This window comes from Drosophila virilis, chromosome 3, assembly GCF_030788295.1.
Source record: "Drosophila virilis strain 15010-1051.87 chromosome 3, Dvir_AGI_RSII-ME, whole genome shotgun sequence".
NCBI classification, from domain to species: domain Eukaryota; kingdom Metazoa; phylum Arthropoda; class Insecta; order Diptera; family Drosophilidae; genus Drosophila; species Drosophila virilis.
The window spans coordinates 23,937,119-23,951,542 of record NC_091545.1 but is presented as its reverse complement, the minus strand read 5'-3'; the positions used below and the strand labels follow the sequence as shown (position 1 = coordinate 23,951,542).

The 14,424-nt window shown below is 40.8% G+C and overlaps 2 protein-coding genes across 2 annotated transcripts; both read right to left on the bottom strand.

The window, feature by feature from the left end:
* Positions 1-741: 741 nt before the first annotated feature.
* Positions 742-4,816, bottom strand: LOC6622223 (uncharacterized). Its single transcript, XM_032434399.2, has 14 exons — positions 4,627-4,816; positions 4,270-4,575; positions 4,017-4,216; positions 3,843-3,958; positions 3,385-3,789; positions 3,288-3,326; positions 3,062-3,227; positions 2,546-2,798; positions 2,344-2,495; positions 2,125-2,275; positions 1,872-2,068; positions 1,170-1,816; positions 947-1,112; positions 742-891 (listed from the first exon to the last, which is right to left on the bottom strand). The coding sequence occupies exons 1-14, from the start codon at positions 4,812-4,814 to the stop codon at positions 821-823; spliced, it is 3,057 nt and encodes a 1,018-aa protein (XP_032290290.2). The 5' UTR covers positions 4,815-4,816; the 3' UTR covers positions 742-820.
* Positions 4,817-10,077: 5,261 nt separating this feature from the next.
* Positions 10,078-11,457, bottom strand: LOC6624424 (protein terminus). Its single transcript, XM_002048338.4, has one exon. The coding sequence runs from the start codon at positions 11,379-11,381 to the stop codon at positions 10,116-10,118; it is 1,266 nt and encodes a 421-aa protein (XP_002048374.1). The 5' UTR covers positions 11,382-11,457; the 3' UTR covers positions 10,078-10,115.
* Between the last annotated feature and the right edge of the window lie 2,967 nt (positions 11,458-14,424).

Sequence of the window (14,424 nt, the reverse complement as noted above, 5' to 3'; positions counted from 1 at the left end):
AAACTTGGCTTTTATAAGTTTCACTATGCTTAACACTTTGTAAGCTATGTTTATAGGCTAAAGCTTATCTAGATAGAATCGGACTAGAAGTTGGATTATTTGTTTTTTAAGATATCTTGAACAATCTCGACTTTTATAAGGTCCTCTATGCGCCTGACTACTGAGCTACATCTTGTCAATATTGAATCAGAAAAATCTGATTTAACACTGGTTCACTATATCGAAGTAGGATTTTTTGGTAGAAAATTAAGCTCTTTAATACGGAAAACTTGTATATGTCAACTAAATAATCTATATATCATGATCAAACTCGCCCCTTATTTGTTTTATCATGATTAAAATCGAACCCCCATTGGCATGATTGTGCGAAAAACTTTTTAGAATAGTCCAATTGCATTTCTAGATGTCCACGGACTACAATGTTTTGTGTTGTTTAAACAACTAGTTGCTTTTTCATATATTTTGAACAAACTTGTCTGCTCTTCAATATATATTCAGCAAATTCACTAATCGCCAGCTCAACTATTCTTCGCAGCTATTTGTCTAAAAGGGTATTTCATGTTCGACGATACGAATATGTTTTCATTTGCATGGCTTATTTACAGTTTTCATGTGTTAGCCAAGTAAAGAACGATAACAACTAGCGTGACCATTAGCAGGTAGCTTTTTCACAAGTCCCAAAAAAAGAGTTCTAAAAACATTTCTTTCGATTCCGTAAGAAATATAAAAAAAAATCATAAGAACGTTAGCAGAAATGTATACAAATTTTAACGGATTAAAGAATCACTGAAAATTAAATCATTTAAATTATTTTCGAGTCTTATTTCGATGGCCTTTCGTAGCAGGGCTTGATAAACATCTGGGGCCACATGTGCAACCACTTGGTGAGCGCTATTGGAATAAAATTAGCATAATCAAAGCTAATGGGCAAACTAGTGGTACTCACTCCATCTGGAACCCACAATAGTAGGGCATACCGAATGCAGTGAACGTGGATCGGGTGTGCCGTCATCAAACATATTATACCAAAACAGGCTGTTGCCCTTTTGGGGCTGAACTGCAACTTGAATGTCGGGAAAATTGGTGGCCCCACCTTGGGCGACATCGCTCGCCTGTAATGCGTTAAGTTGTCACACTTGATTCCATGACTACGGCATCAGCGAACTCACATAGAATATCAGAGTGGCTATACGTTCGCCCAGCTCGGCAACGGCCTCACCAGACACACGCCCACCGTACATGTAGTCGTAGTGGGGCTTGAAGTAGTTGCCTATGCCGTAGTTAGCCAACAGTACTGCCCACATATCTAGCACATCGAAGCCCGTCATGTCTGTGATGCGTCGATTGATGCGCTCCAGAAACGGTGTCGCCTCCACCAGCCAGCCAGCACGTGCTACGATGTCGAGCGGCTCTGTATTATTCGGCTTATTGGTAGCCGATAGGCCATTTTCCATGAGCACACTTAGCTGCTTCATCTCCTCGATCTCGCTATCGGAGAGCACATTATGATACATGACTATATATGGATCGTGGCTGATCTCCTCCAATTTGAGTGGCGCTAGTCGCAGGAACGGTGTCGTTGTCGAGTTGTAGCGACAACTCAGACTTTTGGGCTTGGGAAAAAGGCCACGACAGCCCAAATAATGGGCTGTCGGCTTCGGTTTTAGTAGGTTTACCCCCAAAATGTCCATGTCTTCATGCTCCAAAAGTTCATTTACGAAGTTATCCAATTGACTTGAGTTGGTTGCCTTCATTATTCCATTTACTTTTTCCAGCATTTCTGTTTCATTCAGTGTGGGCTCAACAAACGGCATACCTAGCCAACAGTTGATCAGGTACGGGCATATCAATAGATGCGTTCCACCACCTACCTTGCAATAGACGCGCTCTGGCAAATCTGCGACGGATACCGATTAGGGGCCTGCCCAAGACTTTATTGTAGGCCAAAAAATTCGGCTCGTTATCGCGCCTCAATGCAATATGGTACCAGATCAAAGCCCGGCCGTAGTTCTTGTTGGCATAATTGTGATTAGCTATGGCCAAACAGTCACGTATGGAAAACGTATGGCTGCGGGATAATCGTTGGGGCGGTTAGGCGTGTCCTGAAACTGACAAATAACTCACTTGAATTGTATGCCCTGCAGGCGTCCTTCTGCTATGTCAATTGCACTGAGGTCATAGGTCAGCTCGATGCGATTTATGCCCACCAGCGACTCTTCCATATCATGCTCAGTTGGCGCTTTGGTCAAAAGCTCTGTCATAGCCGCCAGCTGTGCTGCTTGGCATTGATATTCAATATTCTATACACTTGCTAATCAGTGGAAAATTCTGATAACGCATTACCTGCACCTGCCTTGGCCTCCATCAAGACCTGTAATGCGCGCCAGTCTTGACGTATGCGACGAATAAGTCCGAATGCGTTCAGCGGATTTGAGACATATTCTTCTTGTTCTTTTGTGCTCTGAAGAGCATTACGATTTAGCGTCTTTAAAAAGCTGGACAAAAATTTAGTATATCATACGATTCGTATCCGACTTGCACTCACATTTGTAGCGTTTCCAACCTTTCCTCCAGGGCCTCTGCATATTCCTGCAGATTAGCCACAAACTCATCCTCAATGTCTAACAGCTTTAACAGACCCACAATGGAGCTGCTATATAGCTCTGTCGAGTAATTTTTCGGGCCATTGGCAAGCGTGCCATAAACCAAGATTGAGAAACTAATAGCTGCGAATGGGAACTTCATTGTTAGCACTTCGAAGCCAATCGAATGCCAAACTGATAATGATTTGGCGTGTTACGGCTAAGAAATGTGAGTGTGTTTTAAATTTAATTAGGCACAGCATAGTTAATATGCTTAAAGCAGTACCAAGACTAACTGTTGATTGTTTAATGTCCAATCCAAATTAAGTCAACTAAGGGCATATAAATTCATAGACAGGAACTCAATGTTTAATATCCAAATAACCTTATTTTCGGTGTCTGTAAATCCACTTAACGAGAGCTGCAATAACAAAAAGTTATCTCGCGTCGAATTTGTAAAGATATTTTAGGGAACCTACTCCACATGGAGCCCACCAAGACGGGGCACGACAAATGATCCGAGCTCAGATCAATTTTTAGCTGCTTGTCCAAATGATGCGTCACTAATGCAGCACCTTTTTTTGACTTGATGGCAATTTCCAGTTCTGGCAAAATAGTGTCACCACCTTGCGGCACTTCACTCAGCTTTTGGGCGTAGAGAATTCGATATTAAATATAACCAGAGAAGAGAACTTCAGTGCTTACGAAAAATATAATGGAGGCCTTGACATTGCCCAGTTGCGGCTAAAATGTTATAAATAAGCTTTGATAACTTTAGCTTTACGAGTTGACTGTTACGCACCTGCTGCTCGGAGAGTGCTCTTATGTGGCCACCTATGCCATAGTTGATTAGCAGAAAGTCCTTTTCGGAAGCCACGTTCATGGCAGTCATATCCATAACACGATGATTGAGCACATCATTCAGTTCCCTTGTCACGGTTGTGTACTTAACCGAGTTTTTATGATCTGCAGTTCGATCGTGTCTCATGCTGGCAAGATCTATGCTCAACAGTTTTTTAATTTCATTTTCATAGATGACATCGTGATATAGCGCCACGTAAGGTTCAGTGTTCAGTAATTCCACTTTGAGCGGTGCCAATATTAGGAAAGGTTCCTTGGAATTTTGATAGTAACAATACATTTGCGTTACATTTGGAAACTGGCCACGGCAACCGATTTGCATGGAATTCAGGGGATCTTTCTCAAACTGAAATCACAAAGATTGCCATATAATTCAAATTTAATTTGAAAATAAGTAACCTTATAGCCTGTGCTAAGATGATGAACGGAATCTTCCAGCAATTTTCGTTGTAGCCAGAGTACATTATGTAAATCAGCGGCTTTGTTGAGCACATTCAAAGCCTCCTTATTATTATCTATGTGGATAAGGCAGATGAGTTTCCTTACGAATCGTAAAATAGTTGTATTACTTACTGTATTCGGCAAGCTTGTTGGCATATTTTCCATAAAAATCATTCACTGTTAGTTGATAAACTGAATCATATAGATCGTTATCTTGACTATAGTTATACCTATCAAGAGCTTCCTTGTGCCAGGCCACAGCATTGCTTAAAAGTGGCGTCTCCTTGCAAAACTCGGCCAAAGCAAAGCAGTCAAGAGCATTTAGCTGTGCACTTTAAAGTACAAATTGTGAAAATAGGAAGAATTTAAGAGGAATATTGCCTACTCGTATTGCTTGCCATCAATCAGCCCATTGGCCAGCTGCGCCGCCTCCAGGTCATAGCAGTCTTGTATTCGTATCATGGCCTTCATGGCATCCTCCAGGTCTGTGGCTGTGGGCGCATAGTCCTCAAATAGCCCATACACATTGTCAGCATACTCCGAACCTACTGGCTGTTGCATATACGCCTCAATGTAACTCCAATCCTCATGGAGGCGCCGTACCAGCGCAAAACTGTTCAAGGGATTGGCTAGATATGCCTCGGGATCAGCCCTCCACTGTTGGATCTTTGCGCTCATTTCCAACAAGCATCTGGCGAGCAGCATTCAATTATTTGCAATTTGAAGCCAATCGCTTAGTTACCTCTCCATTGTGTAAATGGTTGACTGCAAATCCACGGTATAGTCGTAGAGCTCTCCTATAAATAGGCTTTGGGCATGTATTAAGCTGTCTAAGCTCGCCACGGACATGGCAACATCCTCCAATATCCCATAAGAATCTGCTCTGTGTAGAACTAGTAAGCACATCAAATAATTTAGATATGCTCTCATATTGAAAGCTTGAAGTAAGTATTGTGTTGCCTACATTTTTATTTATCCATGAAACGATATACAGCGCAGCTTTTTAATTAAGTAACGCTCTTTAGTGCTGGAACATTGTATTTTAATACGAATTGGTCTCAGTCGCATGTGTTAAATTTGCTCTGCAGTGTAAAAGAGTTTTTCGAGTTCCTGGGGCTGGACTCGGTTCGTCTTTAATGTAGATGAGGCTTTTTTCAGCTATTTTGCTTTTTCAAATATAGACAAAAGAAAAATTGTTGCACAGCTGCGACGCAAGGCTGGCTCCATTATTCATATCGATATGCGTATTTAGATACCACTTAAGCAATTTGTTTAGTCTATTGTTTATTTCCAGCAGAGAAATGGTCATGTCTGAGCCTGGGCAATTCTATTGATTTATATTGGCGCGACATTTCGACCATTTAAATTGCAAATTCACACTTTCGTCTTGTGTGTCCAATGGATATTTATGCGGCTGGTTTGGTTCCACAGCTGTTTGTCTGGCGCTGTTTTCTTCTTCACGAGTTGATTCAAATAAATTCCTCTTGATTAAACACATGCCATTAGGTAGTTGTCTGGTCTATTTCTGTTGCTATTAAACTGAGCTATTGACCATAAAACAATCATATGGTATTAAAATGCGTTGACCTTTGCCCTTTTAACATATCACTCGCCGGACATTATGTTATTTTTACCCTTTGCACATCGTTTCAAATCCCAAATATTATTTATTTTGACGTTTTTCACAAACACAGAATGATGTATTCTTATTTATCGCTATGCATAAAACTGTGAATTTTGACTGACCAACTGATTGACCGACTGACGGATCAAATGATTAACTAACTAACAAATTGGTGATCAAGGCAGCTGAAAGCTTTGTGCACGCTAATTCAGGGCTTTGGAAAAATCCACCCGTAAGTGTGAAAAAATCGTGAAAATCGTTTGCTCGACACGTTTTTGTTTTCGTAGTTATTTCTACAAGTTTATTTGCGTGTTTTGATATTGTAAATATATAGTATTGTCTTCAAATTCATTTCCAAGGATTTTTTTTTGAAATATCATTTGAGATGTGTTTGGCGCACATCTCGCAAAAGTCAAGTCAAGTCCCCTGATAGATTGGCAAGAAATAGTTGTTCTTTGAGACTACTTGGCTTATCTTCTGATCAACTTCAAATCTTTTGAACGAAACACCACAAGACTAACATGGGCTGGAACCCGTTCAGTTCTTTATTCGATGGATTACTATCTTCATTGGCGGGAACTGAGAAAAGATTTATCGTAAATGTTAAGCACAAAATTTGATACGGCCAATGCCGGGAAATATACGATTGTACAAATTATTGTTATACTCTTTCACAATGTTAGCAACAGATTTTTGGCATAAGCTAGCTTGAAAAGCTAGCAGTTGCCTGCAGAATTATTAAATATATTGTCAAGTTAAGCAGATGTGCACTTTTCTTTTTATTTTTGCCATTTCCCATTATAAGCTAATTAAATCTTGTTGATGATTGCGCTGCTGACGCAATTTGCTGTCGTGTCAGGGTAAATCAACCCATCGGCAGAATGAGTTCATTGTATTTTGTTTGGCACGTTTTCAAGAACTTCCAAAAGAGACAAAGATTATGTATGTACATACTATATATGTCAACATATCTCTTTAACATAAACCAACCAGAACAGTTGCAATCGAATGTTTTGCAGATTTGTTGAGGTTTGTGGCATGTTATATGTGCCACCATGTCTGGTTAGCTCATGTTTGCACAACTATATTCACATGTCTGTGTGTGTGTGTGCGTGTGTGTGTGTTTCATGTGCGTCTCCCAACTTATATGATTATCTTTCTATTAAAGCAGCAACTGGATTGCATGATACGGTTTTTCTCGAGACTCGCTTGCTGCGCATTTATGGTGTAGGAAAAACAGTTTTCATTGTGTGCATGTGCGTGCGTGTGTGCGCATGTAACAATTGATTTTGATTTCGACTTGGCTTTAAATAGCATTGAGTTACGACAATAGCAAATAGTAAATGGCAAATGAAAATGGAAATGGAATAGAAATAGAAATACTCGTCGCAACGTACTTCTTTTTGGCATTAGGTGCGGCGCTTCATTTAGTTTATGTCTTTTGTCTGCTCTTTATGTGTTGTGGGTGGGCGTGTCTATGGCCACAATTTGAATGAGCTTCGTTCTTTGACTGAGCGTTGCATTTTTATGGTCTCCGGCACAGCGTTCTCTTTGCCATCTCATCAAATGTTTGGACTGTTCTTTTATTTATCGCATGGCTACTTGATGAGCATTTGCTGAAAATGTTTTATGGCCCATGTGCCAAGTTCTCTTTGTCATTCGTCGGCATTCATCAATCATCGATGGCAGTCGCAGCATTTCAAGTGAAATGCTCATTTAATACATTTTATGGTTTCCCTTCATATATACATCTATACATTTTCTTTTCGGCACATACGTTCATAAACTGCCAAGAAATTGTCGACCACAAAATCTACTTAAATTGCCGTCTCTGGATGTCAACCTGTTGGACCTCCATTTATCACAGGCGCCGGCGAGTGCTTAAGACGGCGGAACTAATGTGTCCAGCTTCATATTTGAATTATGTATTATTAGGCTGAATAATGCCCGTGCCTAGGATTAAGGCGGAACATATTGGTTGGGGCGGGCAGCAGACGCACATGAGTGTTAAAGTGGAGCGGCGCGTAAATTCCGCACGATTTACTGCCACAGCTTCGTTCACGAACTTTGACAAAGGACAACGTGTAATTCTTTTTGGCAATTTATAGCCTTTAAAGTACAAAGAAAATCAATAAGACTTAAAAATACTGCACTATACGATACCCTGTCTGCAGTTCACTGGGCATTCGAGAGAATGAAAGTTATATATATAAAAAAGAAATAAAATAAATTAAATAAATAAATAAAAATACAGAACAATAATAATAATAATAATAATAATAATAATAATAATAATAATAATAATAATAATAATAATAATAATAATAATAATAATAATAATAATAATAATAATAATAATAATAATAATAATAATAATAATAATAATAATAATAATAATAATAATAATAATAATAATGATAATAATGTTATAATTATTATCTATAGTAAAAATAAAATTATGGACGATGAAAAATGTTTTCTCAAAACAGCAAACATAAAATTACTTGACAATAAATGAATACTATGATTAAAATATTTTTTCAAGTATTTTAAGTTTGGATATATGAAATAGATTATTTAAACTTTTAACAGTAAGAGCTTTAAATTATTTACTAGTAAAGCATTGTTTAAATGTTTGCCTCAAGCAAGACTGCATAATCTTTACGTGTAACCCATTTTTTAACAGGGTATCAAAAGTAAAATACGAATCGATTTAAAAATTGCTCAAGCAGGCCCAAATTTTCAAGTGGATAATATTTTTATTTCTTTTCTCATTTCGGGCATGAATTGATGGCCTCTCATATTTTGCACTTGCTGTTCTTGGCCATTAAAACAATGACCAGACTGGCTGCCCGGCTAGTTTATTGTCGAGCCGTCGTTATCGGTTCGCATTAGGTTTAATGCATTTCACCGCATACCCTATAACCTTGAAACTTTGAAAGGGGTAGCTTATTTAACTAGAACATTCGTCTGATATTCAAATATAATTTAAATGTGTGACAAACATCAAAGAGAAATTAATTCTGTTTTTCATTGTTTGGCTTACTCTTCCCCAGATAATAAATTTGCTTTGGCTTTGAATTCTAAGCTCGTTGCGCTGAAGCAAATTGTGTCTTGCTGGTCATTTCATATCCACGAGCCTGAGGTGTCGCTTTGAGTCCGAGTCAGCTCTTGATTGAGTTTTATTCAAATTTGTTGTTTATGCAAACGTGACGCTCTAATAATCCAATTTCTCGTGCTGATTGACATTCGAGTAAGTAGTTATGACCGCACTGCTTCGCATCGTAATTCCAATTAACTTAATGCCAGAGGGATAGTGAAAACCATGGCAAATCATCTGTTCAAATTATTATTAATTCTGCATAGATTTCAATTAAATGCAAAATGCACACTTTTGCACACTTTTTCATTTATTTCATTCGCTTCCTGGCTAATTAGCAAAGTGTTAGCTAGAATACGAAATAGAAAAGCAAAAAACTCGCGTTGATATTTTTGACTTTGACGCGAAAGCCACGGGTAAGCAGAATGCCAATAAAAGGCAAAAAGCACTGAGGTGATGTGTGTGGTTCTCGTGGTTCATGGTGGGGCAGGCAAAGGGAAAAGAAAAGGGATTCTGCTTCCCGATACATTCTTGTGGCATTGCTGTGGCACAGTCACGGCATTAAGTTCAAGTTTGCATTAGTCGCATACCCTGTAGTCTACATATTCATTAACATTGATTCGTTTTATTTTATACAAGTTTATTCTCCATAGAGCTAACCACATAAATGGGCTGAAGGGTGACTACCAGGCTTGGCCTCGAGCAAGGCAGGCTCTCAGATAAAAATATTATTTTAATATCAATTTTGTTTAACCAAAAATCTATTTAATAAAGCCACCTAATTAATACATCATAATTGAATTTAAGGTAACCTAAAAGCTGCTTGGTTAATAAATAAATTCGCATGAGAATATTTCAAAAATTGTGATTTCATGTTAATACCCAACATAATCAACTTTATGAATGCTGAATCAATTCGAGTTCAAGCCAAGTCCGTGGTACTCTTTCTTTCAATCAATTTCTAATGGGTATCTCTTGAGCTGTTTTCTTGTTCTTCCTTGTGTCGTTGCACATTTCATATGGTTTTTATTTTCCTTTGCTGGCAAGAAGTTCAACGTTGTCCCATGTGGATACGCTAATGAAAATTCCAAATATCTAATAACGCACCTTTTGTGTGGTTTTTCTAATCCCGACTGCTGTCACTATGATTGACAAGCTCAATTATTTTTTGGTTCATATTAATGCTCGCCTTGTGTTTTCATATGCATAGCTTCATCATGTGGGATACTGTGAAAGAGCTACTTTTAAAACTAATAAGAGTATCTATGAATAAAAATTATTTTTACCTGACTAAATACTGAAATGGTGAAAGTTTAGCAGCAATTTTTATAATTGCTTATTTAATTTTAACAAATGCTTTTTAAATTTAATGTTGAAAATGTGGGATGCGTGGTAAAAATCTTACCAAAACGCAAGCGACCAAAGTCGTTTCGCGAAATGTTAATCAAAAATAAAGTAACACCAAGTAATTTGCTTAAAATTGAATTGATTTATTGATATGACTTAACTATGTGTATTTACAGGGACTACTGAGCTGTGCATTGCTAATGACTACACAGGGCCCGTGCTGCACCTGAACGGAGCTCTTGCGGCGCCAATCGCACTCGATGGGCACATATTGGCCCTTTCTTATGACCGTTTTGGGTTTGGTAATGCCGTAGCAGGTGTAGAGGGAAATGCTGCGCGAAATGGGCAGGCACTGCTCGTAGACTTCCACAATGTCCGGATGAATGCTGTCCAAGCTAAAGTCCTGGCCGCAGCGCAATTGCTGATGAATATGCAGACGGCTGCGGCTCTTCAGCGGAGCTCGACAGCGGCGACACTGGAAGGGACGTGTACGGGATCGGCTATTATTGGGCGACATTGGGGTTTGCAGCTCGTGCAGTCGCTGAAACTGGCCCATGATGTCGTTCAGTATGAGGAAACTCTTGTTGGACCGCTGCTGCAGCGTCTCACTTATGTGATAGGGCACCACATACAACTCCTTGGTGGTCTGGCACTGCTGCAGTCCGTACAGATTGACGCGCATGTTGGGCGGAAAATAGCCGTTGCACTCGCGCTGATGCTTAACATATGCCGCCCGCAAACTGGCCAAGTCGGCCTCGCTGGTGAGGCTGCCGCGTGCAGCCGTTTCCTGGCGCAGCTGCAGCGGCAATGGCAGAGCCAAGGATGGCGAGCCCGTAGATTCGCTGTCCTCACGCTGCCGCTTCAGCTGGACACGTATGCGTGTTATGCTGCATTCGTCGAGGCTTACGTCATGGCTGCTGCTGAGATAGTTCTGAATGCGCTGTGTAAGCAGCTCGTAGACAACACTCACGCTCTCCTCAATGTCATAGTGATGCTGAACGCCCAGTGTGCCGCTCTGAAAGATGTGTACCTGGTTCTGGACATGTACATAGCACGCCACATTGAACTCCAAACGCTGCGTACCATTGTGAAACATCCAGCGCAACAGCTCCGGCACCGCCCTGGAGCAGGTCTCGGCCATAAACTGTTCCAGCTTATGCTGCGCACTCTCGTCGCAAAAGAAGAATGTCTCTATTTGACGCGCCTCGATGATGTCCAATACCGCCTGCTGTTGCTTGGTGAGCTGCGGCCGCTGCTCCTCGCCACGTCGCAGCCAGTGCTGGCTGGGCGGCTCATCCGCATCGATGCTGCTGTAGCAGGTGGTGCACTCATGCAACTGTCCCTCCACATGCCACTGATGGCGGAAGGTTTGTTTTTCTCCCTCGTTGTTGAACACAAAGCTTGAAATTGGCTCCTCGTTGTACATGCTGCGTTTGCTTTCAATCGATGCGAATGCTGTGTCTGTGACAGAGTTGTCTGGATGACTGTTATGCTCTTGCTGCTGGACGCTGGTATATATATCTGGAAAGCTGATAACAGGTAGGCGGCGCTTGGGTTCCACACACCTGCCACAGGTAGCACTTAGTTGCAACATCTGCGTTTTGGGTTTTTCTTGCTGACGTTTATGGGTGGTAATCCTTGCAGCTGTGGGCTGTGGGCTGTGGGCTGTGAAGAGGCGCAACAGATGGCCACAGCTATAAAAAAAAAAGTTAATCCTCCCCATGAGCCTTCAGTACAGATGCGGCTTGCCCCAAAATGTCACGACCATTGAAAGCATGGGCAAAATCAAAGTGTGAACCAGTTAAATCGGGCTGCTCTTCGTGTTTGTTAGGTGCCTGCCTCAATTTGCATCCGTCAACCGCAGCCCGGGGGCCATCCGAGCGACCGCAGACGCCCTCAGCCGTTGCAAAGCAAGCATTCGCAAATGGCGTCTCACATTTTCGTTGTCGTTGCTGTTGTTGGATTTGCCCGTTGTCTGGTTGCAAACAAACTGGACAATGGCCACCGTGTGGCAAGTGGCTTGACAATGGCGTGCCGCGGTGGCCTGCAAGAGCTTTGCATGGGTAGGCGGAGGAGTGCGAGGCGAGGCGTGGCTGGACGGCCGCTGCAGTCACTTAATTTCCTTTTCCGCTTTTTACGCTTCATTGTCTGACTGCGGCTTTGGTTTGACTGCCGGCGGCTTTTAAAGGCAGCTCAACATAAAATATGCTTGAAAATTAACAAAGGCAATTAGAGGGTACTTAAAGCTGAAATATACAATGATTCTTCCTGCTCGTTTACTCTGCTCTCGCTCTCTCTCTCTCTCTCTATATCTCTCCCATTATGGCTATCTCGTTTTATTTTTTGATAATTTTCCATTGTCTGTTTGCCTGCTGAATTCCGCATTGTAATACACCCTTGGGCAGGGTTTTTGATAGCACATTTTACTTTGAGTCCAGCCTTTAAAGCAAAATCTTTGTATGCCATTGCAGATGACAGTAAATAACGCATTGACAATCGCATAACTAGTATATATTTACAACTGTCAAAATACAAATAGCATCATCATCACAAGCAATGCTTGCAAAGGCGTCTTAAAAACATTTGTGAAGAGCTTAGGAAGACGTTTTAAGTATAAGACTCTTAGAAATTTATGAAAGGAAAAATTTATTTTCCGAAAACTCTTAATTTGTTCGTCTGTTGTCTGTCTTTTCAGTGTCTAGGGCGATTTGTCAACTTGCTGCAGAACTACGTTAATCTTATTTGGATTTTTGTCAGAGTATTCAATGTTCGGCCTTAACACTTTATGCACTGCACATACGCTGCACTTTTATTTATGCTACTATTTTTTCCTTTGCAAAAAGTCCTCGTGTAAACAATGCCACAGTGTAGAGGACGCAAAGTTAATTAAGTCACTGTTGGCTGTGGTTGCGGCAGGTTCGGCTGGTTGCGGGGTCGGGTGTCGGCAAGGAGCCTACCAGCTGCCAAATGTAGCGATGCGAAAAGCAACCGCCGACTATTCCAACAGTCGACAGACTATCACAAAATAAACACCATACAAAAAAGGGCAAAATGTCGGCAAACTTTAAAAGAAGACGAAGCCTTTGGCTGCCGCAAAGTTGGCAACAATCGCTCGCCTCTGACTGCTTGTGCAGCCCTGCGGCATTGAATCACTCAGCTTCAAATCAGAACTAAGTGTGAACACGTTATTTGCTATTTACGAGCTGCAACCGAATCCTAACAACCAACACCCAATGCAATCAAACGGAATATAAATCACGTTAACACAAACACACGAATGCGGCAGGATGACAGCAACCCAGGTCTGAGGTTTGCGGCAACAGCCAATGCTAGTGCTCCATTATAGTATGTTTAATCGAAGCATCTCCATGACAGACGAGTGTATTCCCGAGCCTGAGTGTCCCCTCGCCGCTTAATGCATTTGCCAAGCTGCTTAAGAGCCCAGCTGTGGGTCACATAACCGACAGGTGTGGCATGCTGCCAGTCAGGTGTGCAGCTGATTCATAAAAGCTGCCACCAAAAACGACAAATAATAGCCAAGAGAGGCGGCAGAGGTTTTATTTTTCCTATTCTTTATCGTCCGTTAGAGGTGTTGACATTTTTTGTTCTCACTCGGATTTTCTTCTTCCGTTTGTGGATATCCGTTTCAGAAAAGAACCGGCGACAGGTGCGGCTCATTGACCTCTGGTCACTTGGTGCTATTAAGGGCGAAAGCTTATAATGGGCATATTTCCATTAGGTTCTTGATTAAATATGATTTATAATCCGGTTCCTTTTTCAATTCTGTTGTACATCAATTGTTAACATTCCAAACACATCTAGTCCATGTTTTAATTACACGACCAAAGTTATTTTTCGAATTCCTTAGAGAACCTAATTAGTAGATCTAATTAAGAGATCTTTTGACAGGTGATTAACTTCTCCTTGCTCCCGCGTCAAGTTGAGATGTAATTTGGTTTGAAACGTCGTCAGTTTTCATACCATTTGCGTGCTATTTTCCTCGCCGCTTTAATTTAATGCTGGCAAAACTTTTCCACTTTTCCACTTTTCTACTTTGCTGTGCACAAGCCTACGTGGAAAATAGAGAAGCTTGTAACTGGCTGCTGTTGCAGTTTTTATATGCATGCAACTATAACTATAGCTAACAAGAACAAAAAGAGACGGAGAAAAAAGCAACAAAGATTGAAAATATTCGTCAAGCCGATGATTTAATACCCTTGTAGACAAATGGCTTAAAAGTGTTTTAATATTAGAAAAATATTCGTCCGTCATATGTAAAGGGCATAGTTCAAACGTCAACCTTTTGTTATAGTGTTTCGATTCTGACATGTGCACTGCAACATAACGACAAAGTCTTAAGGGAGTCGGCTAAGTCTTCTTCTTTGCGTTACATACTGTATGGCAGCATAATATTATCCTCTTTAAAGGGTACAACGTTACAACTAGCAGTTTAGACACCATTTTGAAGG